The sequence below is a fragment of the Lithobates pipiens genome, unplaced genomic scaffold, assembly GCF_037356315.1.
Source record: "Lithobates pipiens isolate NorthernLeopardFrog02 unplaced genomic scaffold, aLitPip1_a1.2 Scaffold_6, whole genome shotgun sequence".
Lineage (NCBI taxonomy): Eukaryota > Metazoa > Chordata > Amphibia > Anura > Ranidae > Lithobates > Lithobates pipiens.
In genome coordinates, this window is record NW_027507881.1 from 5,358,453 (window position 1) to 5,380,973 (window position 22,521).

The 22,521-nt window shown below is 45.7% G+C and overlaps 1 protein-coding gene across 1 annotated transcript in view; it reads right to left on the reverse strand.

The window, feature by feature from the left end:
* Positions 1–22,521, reverse strand: part of LOC143958202 (mothers against decapentaplegic homolog 6-like) — a 63,395-nt gene that overhangs the window by 10,806 nt on the left and 30,068 nt on the right. The window contains 2 exon segments of the mRNA XM_077467674.1: positions 10,199–10,267; positions 17,338–17,394. Coding sequence (XP_077323800.1) covers positions 10,199–10,267; positions 17,338–17,394 — 126 coding nt within the window.

Consider the following 22,521-nt stretch of genomic DNA (forward strand, 5'->3'; position numbering starts at 1 on the left):
TTTCCATGCTGGCCAGGGGGGCTTATGGGGTCTCTTTTTTTTTTTAGCAAAAATGTAGAATATGCCATTACAATGAACCAAATACCTAAATGCACCAGGACAGTTATTAAGCCTAAGCCTACCTACCAGTTTATTAGAACCTAGTGACATCACAGACACTAACTTACTCCACCAAAGCACAGTGCAAGGTCTTTACAGGTTCAACCCACCTAAAAACGAAAAATGCAGTTTTGGGTGAGAGGGTACCTCAGTGGGTCTCTAGCAGTCACTCCTCTACATTGGAGTTCCCAAACTCCACCCACCAGTTACAGCCAATATGAGGCGGTCTAACTTTTCCTTATTTAATAAAGTGGTTGTAAACCTCAGACATGAAATATGAACAAAGCATATCCCTCTATAGTGTGAGCTTGTCTGAATCCAGAGCAGAGAGTGTAACTTCTGTCTGCTGCCTCCTTCCTCTGCTATCAGCATGAATCACTTCTGACAAGTTTTCCTGACACCAAGAGAAGGGAAAAAAAAAAAAAACCTACTGCACACAGCTTGTGATTGACAGCCTCAGCGCTGTTCCTTAGAGCTGTGTGGAGGGAGGTGTGTCCCTTCCCTCCGATGAGCTCTTAGCCCTTGTACACACGGTCGGACATTCTGACAACCAAATCCATTGGATTTTGTCCGAAACTGTTGCATACACACGGTCGGGCAAAGTTGTCGGAAAATCCGATTGTACAGAACGTGATGACGTTATTTCGTTAGGACGGGACTACGTTCAGGCCAGTAGCCAATAGCTTTGGTCTAGGAATTTGATCTGAGCATGCGTGGCACTTTGTCCGTCGGAGTAGGCTACACATGATCGGAGTATGTCCGATCGGAGCATTTTGTCGGAAAATTTTACGGACAAGTTGTAAAACTTGGTCCGTCGGATACTCCGATGGAAACAGCCCGATGGAGACCACACACAGTCGGAATATCCGTCAAAAAGGTCCGATAGGACACATTCAGTCAGAATCTCCGACCGCGTGTACAAGGGCTTACTGAGGTCTGCAGAGCGCAACTTCAGTCCCCCCCGCTTTCTGAAAGCTCAGACAAGCTTCATCAAATTCTGCAATTTGAACAGCTGTAGAAAAGAGAATCCTGCAGATACACAGGTACAACATATGTAGGAGATCAATAACTTCATGGAGTATATGGAAGGGTATACAATCACTTTAAAAACTCTCCCTCAAAGTAAAATGGAAAAAAAATAAAATAAAACGTTGGACTTAAATCAGACCTTCGCCCCCAGATCCTCCATAGATCCCTGCACTCCCTGCCCCTTCCGCAATATAAAATGCCCATATTTTAACAGTTGACTTTTTGTTTTTGCGATTTTGTACACCTCGCGCTGCCCCACAGCCGCAATTCTCATATCCCACCTAGGCAAGAACGACCCCTGTGCCCTTAGCCTTCTGGGATACCACATCACATGTCCCCAGGAAGCTGCAGAAGTAGAGACTCACAGCGGCCAATGGTCAGCTTCCTCAACCCAGTCCGAGGCAGCCAGCTTTTAAATGGCAGAGGAGAACCAACATGGCAGCTCGGGACCCGGGTTGCGGCACCCTATTAGGGCACTGCAGGATGACAAGGCTGCTGGGCAGGAGAGTATCTGAATATGATGTGTATTTTTAGAATATAAATTATATATATATATATATAAAAAAAAAAAAAAAAATACAGAGGGGGCGAGTGACGTTCCCCTTTAAGGCTCAGCTAAACTGAACGCGATATATTTATAGCTGTCCCACTTGGAGATTTAATGCTACAGAAAAAGAGGCTATAAAAATTTGTTGCTGCCGACTGGGGACCTTTCCTTCACTTAGCAGGACAATGGGCTTCCTGTTTCTCAGGCTTCGCAAATTCCGAAACAACAGATACCGAGCGCCTGTCTTTAGAAAGCAGCCTTGCTGTGAACTCTCCAACCTGCCCACCACGTACCTATGATAAACCTAGGAGAAGCACCACCTAAAAAGCGAACGTATGGATATAGATAATAGATAGATAGATAGATAGATAGATATCTATCTAAATGAGAGAGAGAGAGCACGAGAGAGAGAGAAAGATCTAGAGAGAGAAAGATCTAGAGAGAGATCTATGTGTGTGTGTGTGTGTGTGTGGTGTGTGTATATATATATATGTCTATATATCTATCTCTACACACACACACACGTAACTACATTCGGTCAAATGACCCCTATTTATTTGGAAAGTAGATGCTTCAAAGTGACCTCATTTTTTTTTTTTTTGCCACTATTTTTTGGAAACAGAGAAACACGCAGTAACGAGAGGGTTAAAAAACATGGAGGCTTGGTAATAGTGCCTTAAATACCGATCATCATAAACCACTTGTCTACCAAAAAGGACGTTTTTAAAACATGGTAGACCATTGAAAAATACACAGATAAGAATCGCACTCCAACCTGTATTTTTTCCAAGTCACTTTAACCCCTCGCTTACCGGGCACTGAAAGTCCCTTCCTGCCCAGGCCAATTTTCAGCTTTCAGCGCTGTCACTCTTTGTATGACATTTGGGCGGTCATGCTACACTGTACCCAAATTACATTTTTATAAAAAAAAATTCCCACAAATAGAGATTTCTTTTAGTGTATTTAATCTCTGCTGGTTTTTTTTTTTATTTTTGCCAAAAAAAAAAAAAAAAAAAAAAAAAAAACACACCGAAATGTTTGAGAAAACAAAAGACAGTTTTATAGTTTGTTATAAAATTTTGCAAACAGGTATTTTTTTCTCCTTTAGGCTCGGTTCACACAGGGGGCGACACGACTTGCCGCACCACGACCTGCCGCGACCTCAGCGGCGACTTGCAAATGACTTCTGTATAGAAGTCAATGCAAGTCGCCCGAGGTCGCCCAAAAGTAGTACAGGAACCTTTTTTCTAAGTCGGAGCGACTCGAGTCGCTCCTCTTAGAACGGTTCCGTAGTACAGAACGGGGGCGACTTGTCAGGTCGCGGCGCGGCAAGTCGTGCCGCGTCGTGTCGCCCCCTGTGTGAACCGAGCCTTATTGACGAGTGCTGATGAGGCTGCACTGGATGGGCGCTGAGGAGGTTGCCCTGATGGGTGGCACAGATGGGCATTGATAGGCGTCACTGCTAGGTAACACTGATAAGCAGCACTGATAGATGGCACGTCGGCACTGATTGTTGGCGGTGTCACGTCACATTCGGCTACCCATCACATTTTACTACCCGCTGGAGTGCGCATGTGTGACGCCGCCATATATAAAAGTAAGATTTCTGCCCGATCACATTGTGGCGATCAGGAGTCGCAGGCAAAATTGGCGCAATTTTCCCCGCAATTCCAAATTGTGGCAAAAACGAGTTACGTGTGTTTGGGTGCCATTCCTCCTGATGCATGTAAAAAATAGGCTCCTGGCTCAGAGCCAAAACTGGGTCCCGCAAAACGCAAAATCATGAGCCGGCAATATAGCGTTCACGCTACGTGAAGTGTGAAATGGGCCTTAAGCTGGAGATTCGTTTTGTGCCAAGACCGGTGTGCCAAGACCGGTGTGCCAAGACCGGTGCGCCAAGACGGGTGCGCCAAGACCGGTGCGCCAAGACCGGTGCGCCAAGACCGGTGCGCCAAGACCGGTGCGCGGTGCGCCAAGACCGGTGCGCCAAGCCTACTATTCTACAGCAACCCCTCAGAAATTTTGTAATTTAGGCTAACCACATTTAGAACAGCTATGATTGGTCGCCATGCGTCGCTGTCCTGCACATCCCAACATTTAGGAAAAGGAAGACAATTGTGCCATATGGAACAAGAACCACGTATAAGGAGAGGTCGGGGGTTACGTCCGTCATTCATGGCCACCAAGCTTCTCTCGTCTTTTTCTCTAATAATTGCAAACAGCCCGAACCCGTCCCCATGAAGAATAAGGACGAGCCCGGGAATTGTTATCCAATTCTATCCGAGGATTTATTAAAACAACCCGAGAAATGAAGGGTGGAGGTTTGTTTTCTTTACTTCCATTAAGAAGTACATTAAGCATTAGAGAGTTCGGGTCAGTTTTCTTTATCGGAGAATAGCTGATGAGAATTGCCTTTGTCAGGCTATAAACAACGCCTACCCATATACAGGAGACAAATGTTGGAGAACTCCCCCCCCCCCCCACCTCGGTTATGTCATTATCAAAAATTCTTAAAGTAGAACTCCAGTCGTGGATTCTTTTACATAGTTACATTGGTCCAGCTTGGACCTCAGAGATCCCCTAGTCCAATGGTCTCCAAACGATCTAAACAAAGGGCCAGTTTACTGCCCTTCAGACCTTTAGTGGGGCCAGATTGTGGCCGTTGGGAGTAGAAAATGTCCCGGGAGGAAGAGTGGCCCCCCTCCATCGCTGGGGGTCAGTGGGAGGAAGAGGGTGCCCCCCCCCATAGCTGGGGGTCAGTGGGAGGAAGAGTGCCCCCCCCTCCATCGCTGGGGGTCAGTGGGAGGAAGAGTGCCCCCCCTCTCCATCGCTGGGGGTCAGTGGGAGGAAGAGTGCCCCCCCCTCTCCATCGCTGGGGGTCAGTGGGAGGAAGAGTGCCCCCCCCTCTCCATCGCTGGGGGTCAGTGGGAGAAGAGTGCCCCCCCCTCTCCATCGCTGGGGGTCAGTGGGAGGAAGAGTGCCCCCCCCTCCATCGCTGGGGGTCAGTGGGAGGAAGAGTGCCCCCCCCTCCATCGCTGGGGGTCAGTGGGAGGAAGAGTGCCCCCCCTCCATCGCTGGGGGTCAGTGGGAGGAAGAGTGCCCCCCCCTCCATCGCTGGGGGTCAGTGGGAGGAAGAGTGCCCCCCCCCCTCCATCGCTGGGGGTCAGTGGGATGAAGAGTGCCCCCCCCCCTCGCTGGGGGTCAGTGGGAGGAAGAGTGGCCCCCCCTCTCCATCGCTGGGGGTCAGTGGGAGGAAGAGTGCCCCCCCCCTCCATCGCTGGGGGTCAGTGGGAGGAAGAGTGCCCCCCCCTCCATCGCTGGGGGTCAGTGGGAGAAGAGTGCCCCCCCCTCCATCTCTGGGGGTCAGTGGGAGGAAGAGTGCCCCCCCCTCCATCGCTGGGGGTCAGTGGGATGAAGAGTGCCCCCCCCTCCATCGCTGGGGGTCAGTGGGAGGAAGAGTGCCCCCCCCTCCATCGCTGGGGGTCAGTGGGAGGAAGAGTGCCCCCCCCCTCCATCGCTGGGGGGTCAGTGGAAGGAAGAGTGCCCCCCCCCCCTCGCTGGGGGTCAGTGGGAGGAAGAGTGCCCCCCCTCCATCGCTGGGGGTCAGTGGGAGGAAGAGTGCCCCATCATTGGCAGGTAACCTTTTGGCAGGTGAAAGATTGCTTGTAATCCCTTTCCCTGGGAGTTCTGCTTTCAGGTCTCCAGACAGAAAAAGGTCGATCCTCCCAGGACATGGACAATTAACAAGAATCAGGAGGCAAATCGCATATCTATGGGCAGCTTGTGGTGTAAACAAACAGGCTTTGGCTGACCGACCACCAGTTGGAATTTTTCCCCACTGATCACCATTGTTCAGAGATAATTCGGCTCTATGGGGGGGGGTCTGCGAGGTGCACACACACAGGCGGCCGGCCAATATTTACCCATCAATTGTTTGGCATTCGTATCTTTCGTATCTTAATGCCAACAAATAGTCCAAAGTAAACAATGCTAAATTCACCCCAGCCCCCGCTCCCCCCCCCCCCCCCCCATTCTTTCTACTCTTCCTGCTGCTACTCCTATCTTTCTTCCTGCAACAGTTTTAGAATTTGCGGGCAGAATCCCACAATAACAAAATTGCCGCAAAAACGCGGGACGCATTCGCAATGCCTTTCTTTCTTAAATGGCTCCCTAAAATTTGGTACAATTTTTCAACGATTGTAGTGAGACGAAACACACGGAAATTGCAGGACAGAAAATTCAACGCGGAGCGGCAATAGGCCCAGTCACATGACTTGTGCTGCTCAAAAAAAAAAAAAAAAATAAAAAAACGCACAGCAAAAAAGGCTTTAAAAAAAAAAAAAATAATAATAATAAAACGCAGTGCAGCATACGTTGCTGCATTACGCTCATCTGTAAATAGAGCATAAAGCCCCGTTCACACTTAATCCGACTTTGAAATTGTCTAAGTTGCACCTTAAATTGCAAAAAAATAGTGCAGGAACCGTTTTGTTTTTTGAAGTCGCACCAGTGTGAATGGGGGGGGGGGGGGGGGGGGGAGGCTTAGGGCTCATTCACACTAGCGGTTGAGGGAGTGAAAGCCCTGCAGCTGAGCCGTTTTTTTTCCCACCCTCAACCACTCCTCCTTCAGCTGCAAAGCCAGCGGGGGGAGCACACACGCTGTGGCAGGATTTTATACCCCTCAAGACCCACTTATGCGAATGGCAGCCATTCTGCACGGACCCTGCAACCACATGCAATGCATGCAGTTGGGACACACTAGTGCAGGGTTCAAGGGGTTAGAGCAGGCAGTGAGGCTGAAATACAAATGCCTCCAACATTGCATGACAAATGCTCTTTGATGGGCAATCCAAACGCAAAATTGTTCTTTGGATTACAAAAGCAAGTGTGAATGGAGTGCTTAAAAGGTGGAAGTAAACCTTCCCATCGTTTTCAGCAAAGGAAGTTGCCTCTGTCTGATCTGCAACTGCCATGATGCTGCACATGTGATCAGTTATGACACCAGCCAATGGGTGGTTTGACAGTTCGGTTGAGCGCACAACCAATGAGACACGAGTAAGATTCCCGGCATGTTTCGTGAACTGTTCAATTTCTGTGTTTTCTTCCGTTTTGAGGCTCAATTCCCATAATGACGGGCAACACCTGGCACGTAGCAATGGCGAATGGTGGCAGAAAGGATCGGGTATAGTTGGTACTTTTGACTAGTACCTTTGGCTGTGACAGCTTCTCTTTACTGCCCTCCACTGAAAATAATCAGGGAGTTCATGGAAGTAACCGGTTGGCTGTAGAGCTGTTCGATCGATTCCATCTGACAGTCATTGCCGGACAGAATTCCCGATCCTCAAACTTTTCCAGGTCTGCAAAAGAATTGATGCCACTGGATCAGCTTTACAGCCAGGCAAATAGCATTTCAAAAAAGGGGGCAAAGACAGTTTTCCTATAAATTCAGCAGTAACGAATGATGAGGAAGGGATACAAAAAGAGACCTTCCGATATATGATAATGCAGAAAAAATACCCTCCAATCAACTGTCAGCTCTCATCACTGAGCTCTGCAGAGTGTAGCTTCAGCTCTCCACCCCCCCCCCCCCCTTTTTTTTTCCTGCACTCTCAGACGAGCTTTATAATTCAGCAATTTGAACAGATGTAGAGGAGAGAAGACTGCAAATAAACAGGTACAACGTATGTAGGGTTGATTAAACAAATCTCCCTACATACGTTGTACCTGTTTATTTGCAGTCTTCTCTCCTCTACATCTGTTCAAATTGCTGAATTATAAAGCTCGTCTGAGAGTGCAGGAAAAAAAAAGGGGGGGGGGGGGGGTGGAGAGCTGAAGCTACACTCTGCAGAGCTCAGTGATGAGAGCCGACAGCTGATTGGAGGTAAAATACACCCCCCCCCCCCCTTCATAGAGCACACAGATACAGAGCTGAGGCTGTCAACCAGCAGGCGCTCCCTCCCCCGTCACCATTGTTTTTCTTGGTGTCAGGAAATCTTGTTATCAGACGTGATTCACGCTGATAGAGGAAGGAGGCAGCAGACAGAAACTACACTTAGGAGGAGATTTACTAAAACTGGAGCAGTCTGAATCTGGTGCAGCTGTGCATGGTAACCAATCATCTTTTAGCTTGTTCAATTAAACTTTGGCAGTAAAACATGTAAGGCGATTGGTTTGCATGCAGAGTTGCACAAGATTTTGCACTCTCCCCTTTTAGTAAATAACCTCCTTAGGGTTCTGGACTGAGACAAGTACACACTATAGAGGGATATGCTTTGTTCATATTTCATGTCTGAGGTTTACAACCACTTTAAAATTCAGCAGTAACCAATGATAAAAATAAGGAACAGGGACCTGCCCAAACATAACTATGACGAATAAATAATCGCAGCCTTCATGTGTATTTCCTCTGGAAAGCAGAAGATGCACTTCTCTTCATTTTAGAAGGAGGAACTTAAAGCGGCGTTCCACCGGAAAAAAAAATAAAATAAAAAATTATGTTTTTTAAAAAGTCAGCAGCTACAAATACTGCAGCTGTTGACTTTTTAATATTAGGAAACGTACCTGTCCCAGGGGCCCCGCGATGTCCTCACCCTGAAGCCGATCCGTCCCTCGGCCCCCCGGGTGGAGGAGCCGGCATCTTCGGCAAGGGAATCAGGAAGTGGAGCCTTGTGGGCCTCACAGACTGGCTCCCTACTGCGCATGTGCGAGTCACGCTGCATGATCTCACTGGCCCCTGTTGTCTTCTGGGACCTGTGTGTCTCCCAGAAGACAGTGGGGGGGCAGAAGAGGCCGGACATGGCGTAGATCGCCGTGGATACTGCGGCGATTAATGCCCGGAAGTGGGAGCAAATATCTAGATTATACAGGTATTTGCTGCCCTCCCACCTGAAAGGTGCCAAATGCGACTCCAGGAGGGGGAGGGCTGGGGATACCCGAAAAGTGGAAGTTCCATTTTTGTGGGATTTACAGATTTAGACCAAACCACTATAATTTGATATAAGCATTACCATGGTCATGTCCTTCCATAAAATAAAAAACAAACAAACAGCAGGGCGCTGAGGTAAAAAAAACAAAAAACAAAAAAAAAAAAAACACTTTATTAACCACTTGCTTACTGGGCACTTAAACCCCCCTCAGTCCCAGACCAATTTTCAGCTTTCAGCGCTGATGCACTTTGAATGACAATTGCGCGGTCATACAACACTGTACCCAAATGACATTTTTATCATTTTTTTCCCACAAATAGAGCTTTCTTTTGGTGGTATTTAATCACAGCTCGGAGTTTTATTTTTTGCTAAACAAACAAAAAAAAATGCAAAAAAAAAAAAAAAAATCATGTTTAATAGTTTGTTATAAAATTTTGCAAACGGGTAATTTTTCTCCTTCATTGAAGTGCGCTGATGAGGCGGCACTGGTGGGCACTGATAGGCATAGTTAAGGCGGCACAGATAAGGCGGCACTGATGGGCAAAGATGGGCACAGATAAGGCGGCACTGATGGGCACAGATAAGGCAGCACAGATGGGTGGCACAGATAGGTGGCACAGATGGGCACTGGTAGATGACACTGATGGGCACGGATATGTGGCACTGGGGTGCAGCACCTATGTTGAGGCAGATTGTGGGCACTGCTGGGTGGCACTGTGGGCACTGCTGGGTGGCACTGTGGGCACTGCTGGGTGGCACTGTGGGCACTGCTGGGTGGCCCTTTAATTTTTTCTATTGTGGCACTGGCAGGGGGCAGGTGGTCACTAACAGGGCTGGCCATCGGCTTTTTTTTTTCTCCTCGTGCCGTCAGCGCGAGGAGGAATAATTACCGGCTCCGTTATATCACATGATCAGCTGTCATTGGCTGACAGCTGATCACGTGATAAGGGGTTGGATCGACCCCTTGCATGGATCGGTGATCAGGCGAGTCTCGTAGAGACTCAGGGGGCGCGCAGGGCGCTCGTGCACGGGACTACGTCTATTGACGTCGTCCCGGAAAAGGAGATCCGCGCTGTAGCCGTCATTTGGCTATAGTGCGGATCTCAAGTGGTTAAATAAGCAGCACACTTACAAGTTAGCATGAAACAGCATGGAGAGGGAACACCGGAGACCAAGCAGCTGTGATCAGCGTGAGGCTGTAGTCTTCACCGAGCAAACAGAGACCGAGAAGGACAAGGAGCCAGCCAGCTCAAAGTACGGATATTAAATGGCGGCGTTCTAGGCTGCACACCAGGATGACCGCTGTCAAAATGCCTGGTGGATGTCGGGAGATGAGGCGTGCATTTCCAGGGACTTTGCCCTCTTTTTCAAATGCCCAAAATTCTAATTCAAAACGCATTTGAAAAAGAGGGCAAAGTCTCCGGGAAAACGCGCCACGCACACCCCCCTCTCTCGCCCTCCATTGGGTGGCCACACATTGATCACAATGTTGCCCTGATGGCAACCACAGGCCAAATTTCGAACAGTTAATGAACAAATTTTCCATGTCCCATATAGACCTTCAGATAGGACAGCATTGTACACCAATGACACCTACCTGACACATCAGCGGCAGAGATACAGAGTGAACTGGAGGCTTCCACTTCAGTGTATGAATCGGAGAGATCTGAAAATAAAACAAAATATCAATGAGGAAGATCCTTGTGAGCAGTGTTCACTTCGACATCAAAATTTCATTTTTTTGTTTTAGTCATAGTCTTTTGACAAAAATGCCATTATACCCTCACCGGCCACTTTATTAGGTACAGCTATTCAATTGCCTGGTAACAATTAGCTAATCAGCAACTCAATGCATTTAGACATCTAGACACGGTGGGGACGACTTGCTGAAGTTCAAACTGAGCATCAGAATGGGGAAGAAAGTCTGAGTATTTCTGGAATTTTCACACACAACCATCTCTCGGGATTACAGAGAATGGTCCAAAAAAAAAAAAGAAAAAAAAAAAAAAGAGAAAAATATCCAGTGAGCGGCAGTTGTGTGGAGGAAAATGCCTTGTTGATGTCAGAGGAGAATGGGCAGACTGGTTCCAGATGATAGAAAGGCAACAGTAACTTAAATAACCACTCGTTACACCCAAGGTATGCAGAATACCATCTCTGAACGCACCATACATTGAACCTTGAAGCAGAAGACCACACCGGATGCCACACCTGTCAGCTGAGAACAGGAAAAATGTGGCTACAATGGGCACAGGATCACCAAGACTGGACAATAGAAGATTGGAAAAACGTTGCCTGGTCTGATGAGTCTGGATTTCAGCTCCGACATTCAGATGGTGGGGTCAGAATTTGGCGCATGGATCCATCCTGCCTTGTATCACCGGTTCAGGCTGGTGGTGGGGGTGTAATGGTGCGGGGGATGGAGTATCACCGGTTCAGGCTGGTGTTGGGGGTGTAATGGTGTGGGGGATGGGGTATCACCGGTTCAGGCTGGTGGTGGGGGTGTAATCTTGTGGGGGATGGAGTATCACCGGTTCAGGCTGGTGTTGGGGGTGTAATGGGGTGGGGGATGGAGTATCACTGGTTCAGGCTGGTGTTGGGGGTGTAATGGGGTGGGGGATGGAGTATCACCGGTTCAGGCTGGTGGTGGGGGTGTAATGGTGTGGGGGATGGGGTATCACCGGTTCAGGCTGGTGGTGGGGGTGTAATGGTGCGGGGGATGGAGTATCACCGGTTCAGGCTGGTGGTGGGGGTGTAATCTTGTGGGGGATGGAGTATCACCGGTTCAGGCTGGTGTTGGGGGTGTAATGGGGTGGGGGATGGAGTATCACTGGTTCAGGCTGGTGTTGGGGGTGTAATGGGGTGGGGGATGGAGTATCACCGGTTCAGGCTGGTGGTGGGGGTGTAATGGTGTGGAAGGGACTTTTTCTTGGCACACTTTGGGCCCCGTAGTACCAATTGAGCATCATTTAAACCCCACAACCTGAGTATTTTTGCTCATCCCTTTATGACTACAGTGTCCCCATCTTCTGATGGCTCCTTCCAGCAGGATAATGCCCCATGTCACAAAGCTCCAATCATCTCACCACTGGACAACGAGGTCCCTGTCCTCCAATGGCCTCCACACTCACCACATCTCATCCAACAACAGAGCACTTCTGGGGATGTGGTGGAACGGGAGATTGGCATCACGGATGTGCAGCCGACAGATCTGCAGCAACTGTGTGGTTATCATGTCACTATGGAGCAAAATCTCAGAGGAACGTTTCCAACACTTTGTTGTATCTATGCCACCAAGAATGAAGGGAAAAGGAGGTCCAACCCGCTACTAGCAAGGGGGGGACCTAATAAAGTGGCCGGTGAATGTAAAATGATATTATTTATTTTTACATACCAGCCAAAGATTACCAAGCTGCAATATATTAGTTTTTTTTATTTTTTTTTGGTTTTATATGCAGTATAACCACTCGCGCTTCGGAAGGTTTTACCCCCTTCATGACCAGGCCATTTTTTTTTTTTTTTTTAAACGGTTTAACCATTACTTTAACTGACAATTGCACAGTCATGCAACACTGTACCCAAATTAAATTTATATATATTTTTTCCCCACAAATAGAGCTTTCTTTTAGTGGTATTTGATCATCTCAGATTTTTTTCTTTTTGTGATATAAAAAAATAAAAAAAAGGAATATATATATAAAATTTAATTAGCGTATTTGCCGGCGTATAAGACGACCCCCTACTTTTCAATTTAAAAAGTTGGTATTGTGCTGTACTCACTGTATAAGACGACCCCCTTGTGCAGGAATTCCGTATGCTCAGAAACAAAGTTGGCGCCGGGTAACATGCTGTCTCACAGTATACATATAGTATACCGCCCTGAGCCAATCACGGAAAGCTATGCATTCTATTATTGCATACAGTGCCTGCTCGGATTGGCAGAGGCTGTTACATCATCAGCCCGCGCCTCTGACTCTCACAGCCAATCCGAGCAGGCTGCAGAGGTTGTTACTCCAATCCGAGCAGGCGCTGTATTCATTAATAGAATACATCGCTCGCCGGGATTGGCTCAGCGGTGTATATTGAATGTATACAGTATTATCGCACACTCGGCGAGTATTCGGCTTTATATTCGGCGTATAAGACGACCCCAGCTTTTTGCTCATTTTTTTTTTTTTTTACTGTAAAAGGTTGTCTTATACGTCAGCAAATACGGTATATATAATCTAAGTGTAGCAATATGGTTACATTTAATGAAGGTACAACATTTAGCAACATATTGCTACACTTAGAGGCGCCCCACTTCTCTTTTATACTCTGGCGCTCCTTCTAATCCCCTTGTGGAGGCTTCCATTTGTGGATGGACATTTTATGGTTACACAACCCATCACATCGCTGTAATCTTTTTTATATGGACTATAAACTGAAGGACTTATTAATAAATAGTTGTGGAACGAATCATCCGAGTTTCCATTATTTCTTATGGAGAAATTCGCTTTGATATACAAGTGCTTTGGATTACAAGCATGTTTCTGAAATGAATTATGCTCGCAATCCAAGATTTTACTGTATATGTAAAAAAAGGAAGAAGAAGAAACTGAATGATTTATCGATCATTACATGATGGCACTATCATTGGCTCTCACAGCTGAATGTTCCTTTTTCGAAAAAATAGGTTTGGGCGATTTTTTTTTTTTTCTTTCATATAGCGTATGGCCGGTGTTCTGCCGAGAAAGTCGTCGTCGTCGTCCCCCACGCTAAGAACCCCCCTGTACTGTGCAGGCGCAGCACTTGAACAGTACGAACCACAACGGAGCCGCCCCAAAATAGGTGAAGCTGGACACAGCGAGTCAGCTGTACACCGGGCCTGCAACAGGGCCGCTCGCCGCTCTTCGGGGCGCGGCCTCGCTGCTCTCGGCATATTATTCTAGCTCTATGTCCACTTGGATGGTGGGGCTTGAACCTGGACTCAGGGAAGAATGTAGTGCGCAGGCGCCGTGTACAGCTGACTCACTGTGTTCAGCTTCGGCTATTTTCGGCGGCTCTGTAGTCGTTTTTACTGCGCATGCGCAGTACAGAGGGGGGGCGGTCCTTATCCGCCGGGGGGGGGATCTTTTTTGGCAAGACTTTGGCATTAGACCTTCAAAGACGGCGGCGACAGTCGAGGTGTAAATCATCCACTTCAGATGCAGCCGCTGTTTGGGTATAGTGCCAGCCGCGGTCAGAATACGATGGGCAGCGTGGGGGGGGGGGGAGGTTCCCCCATCCAGGCCGTTTACAATGGATGGGGAACCAATAGGAATTCAGATGCAGCCGCCGTTCAGGTATTCTGCGGCACAGCGGGGAGATTCGTCTATCCGTACGGTATAGCGTCAAAGGAATCATTTCATTTTTTTTTTTTTTTTTTTTTGCGTCCTGCATGCCGAATGAGTAAAACCTCAGAGTCTATGGGCAGTTTTAGGTCAGCGTTGGAAGATCTCAGTTGCTCGAGTCGCGCTCCCTCGCAGGGTCTTCATGCCCTCCTCCTGTTACACCCCTCCCCTCCCCCCCCCCCTCCTCCTTTTTGTCTGTAGCATGTAAAATTTCAACTGCCCTGACCACAAAGCAGGCCGGGACACGGCGCTGGAAGGATAAGGTTACACAAAGCCTTTAAATGCTTCATAGTTACCGTACTTAATTACCCACATTAACATTCTTCAAGCTGTTTATTCCTGCAGGTTTCCTTCCTTCCTCCATCTGCTACTGAAGCACAAGAAACTTTGTTTTAACAAGTAACCCGCATTGTTCTCCCTCCATTACCCACACAAAGACGCTCTTAACCCTCCGCCGCAAGACGAGCGGCACGCCGAGCTGATCAGGAGTCGCAAAAAAAAAAAAAAAAAAAAAAACGCCCACTCGATGGTAAATGACGGGAATACGAAGAGAATTTATGGCGTAATTCACAATAGAAAAAACTTTCAATGTTTACAAAGTATCAAAATTGTATCTAAACCCGAAAAAAAAAAATAAAAAAAAAACTTTTGGCCCCCGTTCACACATCATGCAATTTCAAAGCTGCGAATGTGCCATTTACGTTCCCAATGCGCGACAAAACTTCACACTAATTAAACTTATTTTTTTTTTTTTTTAAAAAGGTGCGGTTTGCCAGGATTACCGTGATCATTGGGACGATCTCACCAGAATTTTTTTTTCCCCCCCCACATGCATTTTTTCCAGCGATTTCCACACAATTTGGAACTGTGGGCAGAAATCGCAAATTCCGACTCGTGAAGATTAAAGGGGGCCCCTTAGGCATGGGTTGCGCCCGTGCGTTCACTGCGCGCCCCCCCCCACCCCCCGCATTTGTGCTGGCACAGCAGTCTATTCGCTTGAGTGAGCTGCTGGAAATGCAGGAAAATGGTCCCTGCGCCTTTTTAAAACCACAGCTGTAGGGAAAAATCATGGCGCTTTTTGCTCCAGGCGATTTCCCGCACACCCGCAAAACAAACTGTGCGTTTAGATGCATTGGGGGTGTGCCATTAAGAATGGATGGCCCCAAGTGGTTGCGAGTGAGGGAACAAGTGTCACCACCAATGTAAGGAACATTCTTCCCACTGATCACCAATGTAAGGAACATTCTTCTCACTGATCACCAATGTAAGGAACATTCTTCTCACTGATCACCAATGTAAGGAACATTCTTCTCACTGATCACCAATGTAAGGGACATTCTTCTCACTGATCTCCAATGTAAGGAGCATTCTTCCCACTGATCACCAATGTAAGGAACATTCTTCCCACTGATCACCAATGTAAGGAACATTCTTCCCACTGATCACCAATGTAAGGATCATTCTTCCCACTGATCACCAATGTAAGGATCATTCTTCCCACTGACCACCAATGTAAGGAACATTCTTCTCACTGATCACCAATGTAAGGAACATTCTTCTCACTGATCACCAATGTAAGGAACATTCTTCTCACTGATCACCAATGTAAGGGACATTCTTCTCACTGATCACCAATGTAAGGAACATTCTTCTCACTGATCACCAATGTAAGGAACATTCTTCCCACTGATCACCAATGTAAGGAACATTCTTCCCACTGATCACCAATGTAAGGGACATTCTTCTCACTGATCTCCAATGTAAGGAGCATTCTTCCCACTGATCACCAATGTAAGGAACATTCTTCCCACTGATCACCAATGTAAGGAACATTCTTCCCACTGATCACCAATGTAAGGATCATTCTTCCCACTGATCACCAATGTAAGGATCATTCTTCCCACTGATCACCAATGTAAGGAACATTCTTCTCACTGATCACCAATGTAAGGAACATTCTTCTCACTGATCACCAATGTAAGGAACATTCTTCTCACTGATCACCAATGTAAGGAACATTCTTCTCACTGATCACCAATGTAAGGAACATTCTTCTCACTGATCACCAATGTAAGGAACATTCTTCTCACTGATCACCAATGTAAGGAACATTCTTCTCACTGATCACCAATGTAAGGAACATTCTTCTCACTGATCACCAATGTAAGGAACATTCTTCCCACTGATCACCAATGTAAGGAACATTCTTCCCACTGATCACCAATGTAAGGAACATTCTTCTCACTGATCACCAATGTAAGGAACATTCTTCTCACTGATCACCAATGTAAGGAACATTCTTCCCACTGATCACAAATGTAAGGGACATTCTTCTCACTGATCACCAATGTAAGGAACATTCTTCTCACTGATCACCAATGTAAGGAACATTCTTCCCACTGATCACCAATGTAAGGAACATTCTTCTCACTGATCACCAATGTAAGGAACATTCTTCTCACTGATCACCAATGTAAGGAACATTCTTCCCACTGATCACCAATGTAAGGAACATTCTTCCCACTGATCACCAATGTAAGGAACATTCTTCTCACTGACCACCAATGTAAGGAACATTCTTCTCACTGATCACCAATGTAAGGAACATTCTTCTCACTGATCACCAATGTAAGGAACATTCTTCTCACTGATCAGCAATGTAAGGAACATTCTTCTCACTGATCACCAATGTAAGGAACATTCTTCTCACTGATCACCAATGTAAGGAACATTCTTCTCACTGATCACCAATGTAAGGAACATTCTTCCCACTGATCACCAATGTAAGGAACATTCTTCTCACTGATCACCAATGTAAGGAACATTCTTCTCACTGATCACCAATGTAAGGGACATTCTTCCCACTGATCACCAATGTAAGGAACATTCTTCCCACTGATCACCAATGTAAGGAACATTCTTCCCACTGATCACCAATGTAAGGATCATTCTTCCCACTGATCACCAATGTAAGGAACATTCTTCTCACTGACCACCAATGTAAGGATCATTCTTTTCACTGATTACCAATGTAAGGAACATTCTTCCCACTGATCACCAATGTAAGGAACATTCTTCCCACTGATCACCAATGTAAGGAACATTCTTCCCACTGACCACCAATCTAAGGACCATCAGTTCTGTGAACTCTATATTAAAGAACGCTCAAAAGCTTTAAAATAAAGCCATCATATCTATACATCTGTATTAGAGACTCTTCAATGAAACCATATTGAAATGAAGAACATCCCTTCATTAGTTTAAGCAAACAGCCTGCACAGCGCCATCAGTGGCTAGAAGGAAGAGCTGGCAGAATACTCTCTGTAGATAATTACAAGTCCGTTTATTAATCATGGGGACTCACCAAGAGGTTTTTGCTCAAACTGTGGAGAAAGACGAGTATATGGAGGAGGGGGAGATTCTGTAAAGAGAAAAAAAAAAGTCAAATTTCTGCTTATTAAAGAGAGAGAGCCATACCACAATAATCCTACAGGACATTAGATCTATTTATCTATACAATTTAAAAGTACAACATTTTTTATATATATATATATATATATATATATATATATATATATATATATATATATATATATATATATATATATATATATATATACATATACACATATACATATACATACACACACATACATACATACAGTGCCTTGAAAAAGTATTCATACCCCTTGAAATTTTCCACATTTTGTCATGTTACAACCAAAAAATAAAAAAAAGACGTATCATGTATTTTGTGTGATAGACCAACACAATGTGGCACATAATTGTGAAGTGGAAGGAAAATTATCAATGGTTTTCAACATTTTTTGCAAATAAAATATGTGAAAAGTGTGGGGAGACATTTGTATTCAGCCCCCTTTCCTCTGATACCCCTAACTAAAATCTATTGGAACCAATCGCCTTCACAAGTCACTTAATTAGTAAATAGAGTCCACCTGTGTGTAACCTAATCTCAGTATAAATACAGCTGTTCTTTGAAGCCCTCGGAGGTTTGTTAGAGAACCTTAGTGAACAAACAGCATCATGAAGGTCAAGGAACACACCAGACAGGTCAGGGATAAAGTTGTGGAGAAGTACAAAAAAAAAAAAAAAAAAAATCTCCCAAGCTTTGAACATCTCACGGAGCTCTGTTCAATCCATCATCGGAAAATGGAAAGAGTATGGCACAACTGCAAACCTACCAAGACATGGCCGTCCACCTAAACTGACCAGCCGGGCAAGGAGAGCATTCATCAGAGAAGAGCCAAGAGGTCCATGGTAACTCTGGAGGAGCTGCAGAGATCCACAGCTCAGGGGGGAGAATCTGTCCACAGGACAACTATTAGTCGTCTCTCCACAAATCTGCCCTTTATGGAAGAGTGACAAGAAGAAAGACATTGGAGAAAAAGCCACAAGAAATCCCGCTTGCAGTTTGTGAGAAGCCATGTGGAGGACACAGCAAACATGTGGAAGAAGGTGCTCTGGTCAGATGAGACCAAAATACACTGCACATCACCCTGAACACACCATCCCCACCGTGAAACATGGTGGTGGCAGCATGTGGTGGGGATGCTTTTCTTCAGCAGGGACAGGGAAGCTGGTCAGAGTTGATGGGAAGATGGATGGAGCCAAATACAGGACAATCTTAGAAGAAAACCTGTTAAAGTCTGCAAAAGACTTGAGACCGGGGCGGAGGTTCACCTTCCAGCAAGACAACGACCCGAAAAACATCCAGCCAGAGCTACAATGGAATGGTTTAGATCAAAGCATATTCATGTGTTAAAATGACCCAGTCACAGTCCAGACCTAAATCCCATTGAGAATCTGTGGCAAGACTTGAAAATTGCTGATCACAGACGCTCTCCATCCAATCTGACAGAGCTTGAGATATTTTGTAATGAAGAATGAGCAGAAATGTCCTCTCTAGATGTGCAAAGCTGGTGGAGACATCCCCAAAATGACTTGCAGCTGTAATTGCAGAGAAAGGCGGTTCTACAAAGTATTGTAGGAATCTTCCAGACATTCTCCCATTGACCACCAATTAAATAAATTTAGGTTCCCCTTAAAACCTGAAAGATATTTCAATGGTTCCTCTGCAGTAAAAGGCTTCATGTAGACGGGACGTTTTAAAGCCTACCCTGAGCGAATTAACGTTTAAAAATATACGTTTTGCCGCGTTTGTGTTTAGGGGCGTTTAAAAAAAAAAAAAAAAAAAAAAAAAAAAAAACAACACACACACACACACACACACACACACACACACACTCCCCCAAATTGTCAAAAATGTATCTCCATTAAAAACGCCTATAAATGAAACACGGCTTACCGCATTTACAAGCTGTTACAGGCATTTAGTGTTTGAAATGCCTCCGAACATCCGCCCTGAACGCATTTTTTTGCGTTCCAAAAAATGATTCTAAACTCAACTGCCTAGAAAGGACTATAAAAACTACCCCATGTACAACTACTGATAAGATAACAGGAGAGTTTAGGGGCAGCTGAAAAAAAAAAATAAAAAAAATAAAACGCCCAACTGTTCCTAAATGTCCGTTTACCAGCAGCCGTATACATGAGGCTGAGAAAGGCTGCTATGGGCAGTAGTAAAATACCACTTATAACCACTAGATGGGGCAGAGGCACAGAAAATGCATCTTTGTAATAAGAGGAGATAGAATGTAACAATTCTAGAAAAAAAGACTAAACATTGCTTACATTGGTTTGCCATTACCCTCTAGCATTCTCTAGAACTGTTGCATCGTATCGCTTGTTACATATGTATTTCCTGTGCTCCTTAGCGCCATCTCGTGGCCATATGGCAGTATTTTACCACTGCCCATAATCGAAAAATATTTGTTCTTAAAGTGGTTGTATGGTCAATTTTTTAACTTTTACCTACAGGAAAGCCTATAATAAGGCTTACCTGTAGGTAAAAAAAATATCTCCTAAACCTGTACGGTTTAGGAGATATTCCCCTCGGTATGCGCCGCTGACTGCAGCGGCGCATGCGCACAAGGGGGTTCTCGCCGTGAAAATCCAGCAGCGCTCGTCCGGCCGGACTGAAATCTCCCGCGCGCATGCGCGGGAGTGACGACATCGCGGCTCCGGCCACTCACAGCGCCGGAGCCGCGATACCCGGAAGAGACGCCAAGGGAGCATGTCAGCTCCCTCGGCGTGGATCGGGCCAGATGTCGGGGCCTCGTTCCAAGGTAAGTATTTCATAATGAGCTAGTATGCGGTGCATACTAGCTCATTATGCCTTTTGCTTTGCAGGTTTAAAAAAAAAAAAAAAAAAAAAAAAAAAAAAATTTGCGGATTTACTACCGCTTTAAAGCGGGATTGCACCGTGGAAAAAAAAATATTAAAAGCCAGCAGCTACAAATACTGCAGCTGCTGACTTAATAAAATGGACACTCACCTGTCCCGGGTTCCAGCGATGCCGATCGATCGCTCGGCTCTCGGCTGCTGCAGCCACCCTTCTAGGTGAGGGAATCAGGAAGTGAAGCGCTGCGGCTTCACTTCCTGGTTCCCTACTGTGCGTGCGCGAGTCGCGCAGGGCAATAGGAAGTGTCCGCGCTGTCTCTGGGACCCGTGTGTGTCCCAGCAGACAGCGCGGCAGGACAGGAAGAGGCATAGACTCCCGTGGGAGTCTATGCCCGGACGTGGGTGTAAATACCTGTCTGACAGGTATCTGCACCCCTCTCCCCCCTGAAAGGTGCCAATTGTGACACCGGGGGGGGGAGGGTTCCGACCAGCGGAAGTTCCACTTTAGGGTGGAACCCTGCTTTAAGAAGTAAAACTAGCAAAGCACATTTTAGCCAATTTTTCACAGATATATATATACACACACACACGTGTGTGTGTGTGTGTGTGTGTGTGTGTGTGTGTGTGTGTGTGTGTGTGTGTGTGTGTGTGTGTGTGTGTGTGTGTGTGTGTGTGTGTGTGTGTGTGTGTGTGTGTATCTGTGAAAAATTGGCTAAAATGTGCTTTGCTAGTTTTACTAAATATAAATAAAAGGAAGCCCCTCAAGTGTTATAAATAATAAAAAAAAATAATTAGCCTTGAGCTGTAGGGCTTTTTACATGTCCCCATACAAAGCTGACATTTAAAAAAAAAAAAAAAAAAAACAATTCATTATCAGAGCAGGTACAACATTTACATCTCTTCATCATATTAACAAACATGGCTCCATGGGCCGACTATCATGGCACTATGACATCACAAGACTTCAGGCGTTCACTTGTTTTACCTACTGCTCAGCCCTAGTCACTAGTTATATGCCCAGCACGTCCTGTAGATCGCAAGCCCTCCTGTGGTCCAGCACTGGTCCCCTTGCAGGACCAAAAGCCCATAGCGTTATGGACCCACCCAATAGGGGTATGACATCATGGCACCCTACACAGACAACATTTCATAACTACTGTCAGCATCATTGAGCCCCCCCCCCGATCACTGGACCAGAAGAAAGAAGAGACCACCATATGTTGGTCTGGGTCCTGATTAAAGGTTGGCTTTCTGATCATGCGACCACTGTGACAATGGTTACAGGATCGCTGGTCCTTTCCACCTCTCAGGTGTTTAGAACTGAGAAAACAACTTCACCCTCCAGTCCTTTTCTGGAACTTTTAGTTCACATGTAACAATCAATAATTCTTGCTCAAAAATTACTTATAAGAGATAGAGATTTTTTTTAAAAGCAAAAGGGCCTAGAGAATAAATAAATTAGTGGGTTTTGCAATTAGTTTACAACACATGGTATTGGGCAGCACCGTGGTGTAGTGGTTAGCACTCGGGTCACTGGTTCAAATCCCAACCACAACACTACCTGCCTGGAGTTTGCATGTTCTCCCTGTGCCTGCGTGGGTTTCCTCCGGGTACTCTGGTTTCCTCCTACACTCCAAAAGACATGCTAGTAGGCCAATTGGCTTGTCCAAACTTGGCCCTAGTATATGAATGGGGACCTTGGATTGTGGGCTCCTTGAGGGTAGGGACTGATGTGAGTGTGCAATGTACAGGGATAGGGACAATTGTAGACACTCACTCAGGTTGAACTGGATGGACTGGTGTCTTTATTCAACCTTACTATGTAACTATGTATTTGCGATTTTTAAAATGCAAAATTTTTTAATTTGAACGCAAAAAATGAAAAACAGTGCATAACCCAATTTGTTGGTAAAATATAAAAGATGATGTTACGCTGAGTAAATAGATACCAAATAGGTCACGCTTTAAAACTGCCCACGCTCGTGCAATGGTGAGAATGTACATTTTACTATCTATAGTAGGGCTGCAACTAACGATTATTTTCATAATCGATTAGTTGGCCAATTATTGTTTCGATTAATCGGGTAATAACCGTAAAAAAAAGGTGTGGTGTATAATTTAGTTAATATGTAAAGTTTTAAAAAAAAAGGTAATTTAATTTATTCTTAAATATCTCTATATGCAGTGGTAAATATAAATAACCAACTATATGGTTAAGGAGCAAAATATCTAATTCACCCTGAGAATAAACAGACAGAAGAGATATACTGTATATATTAGGAGGGGA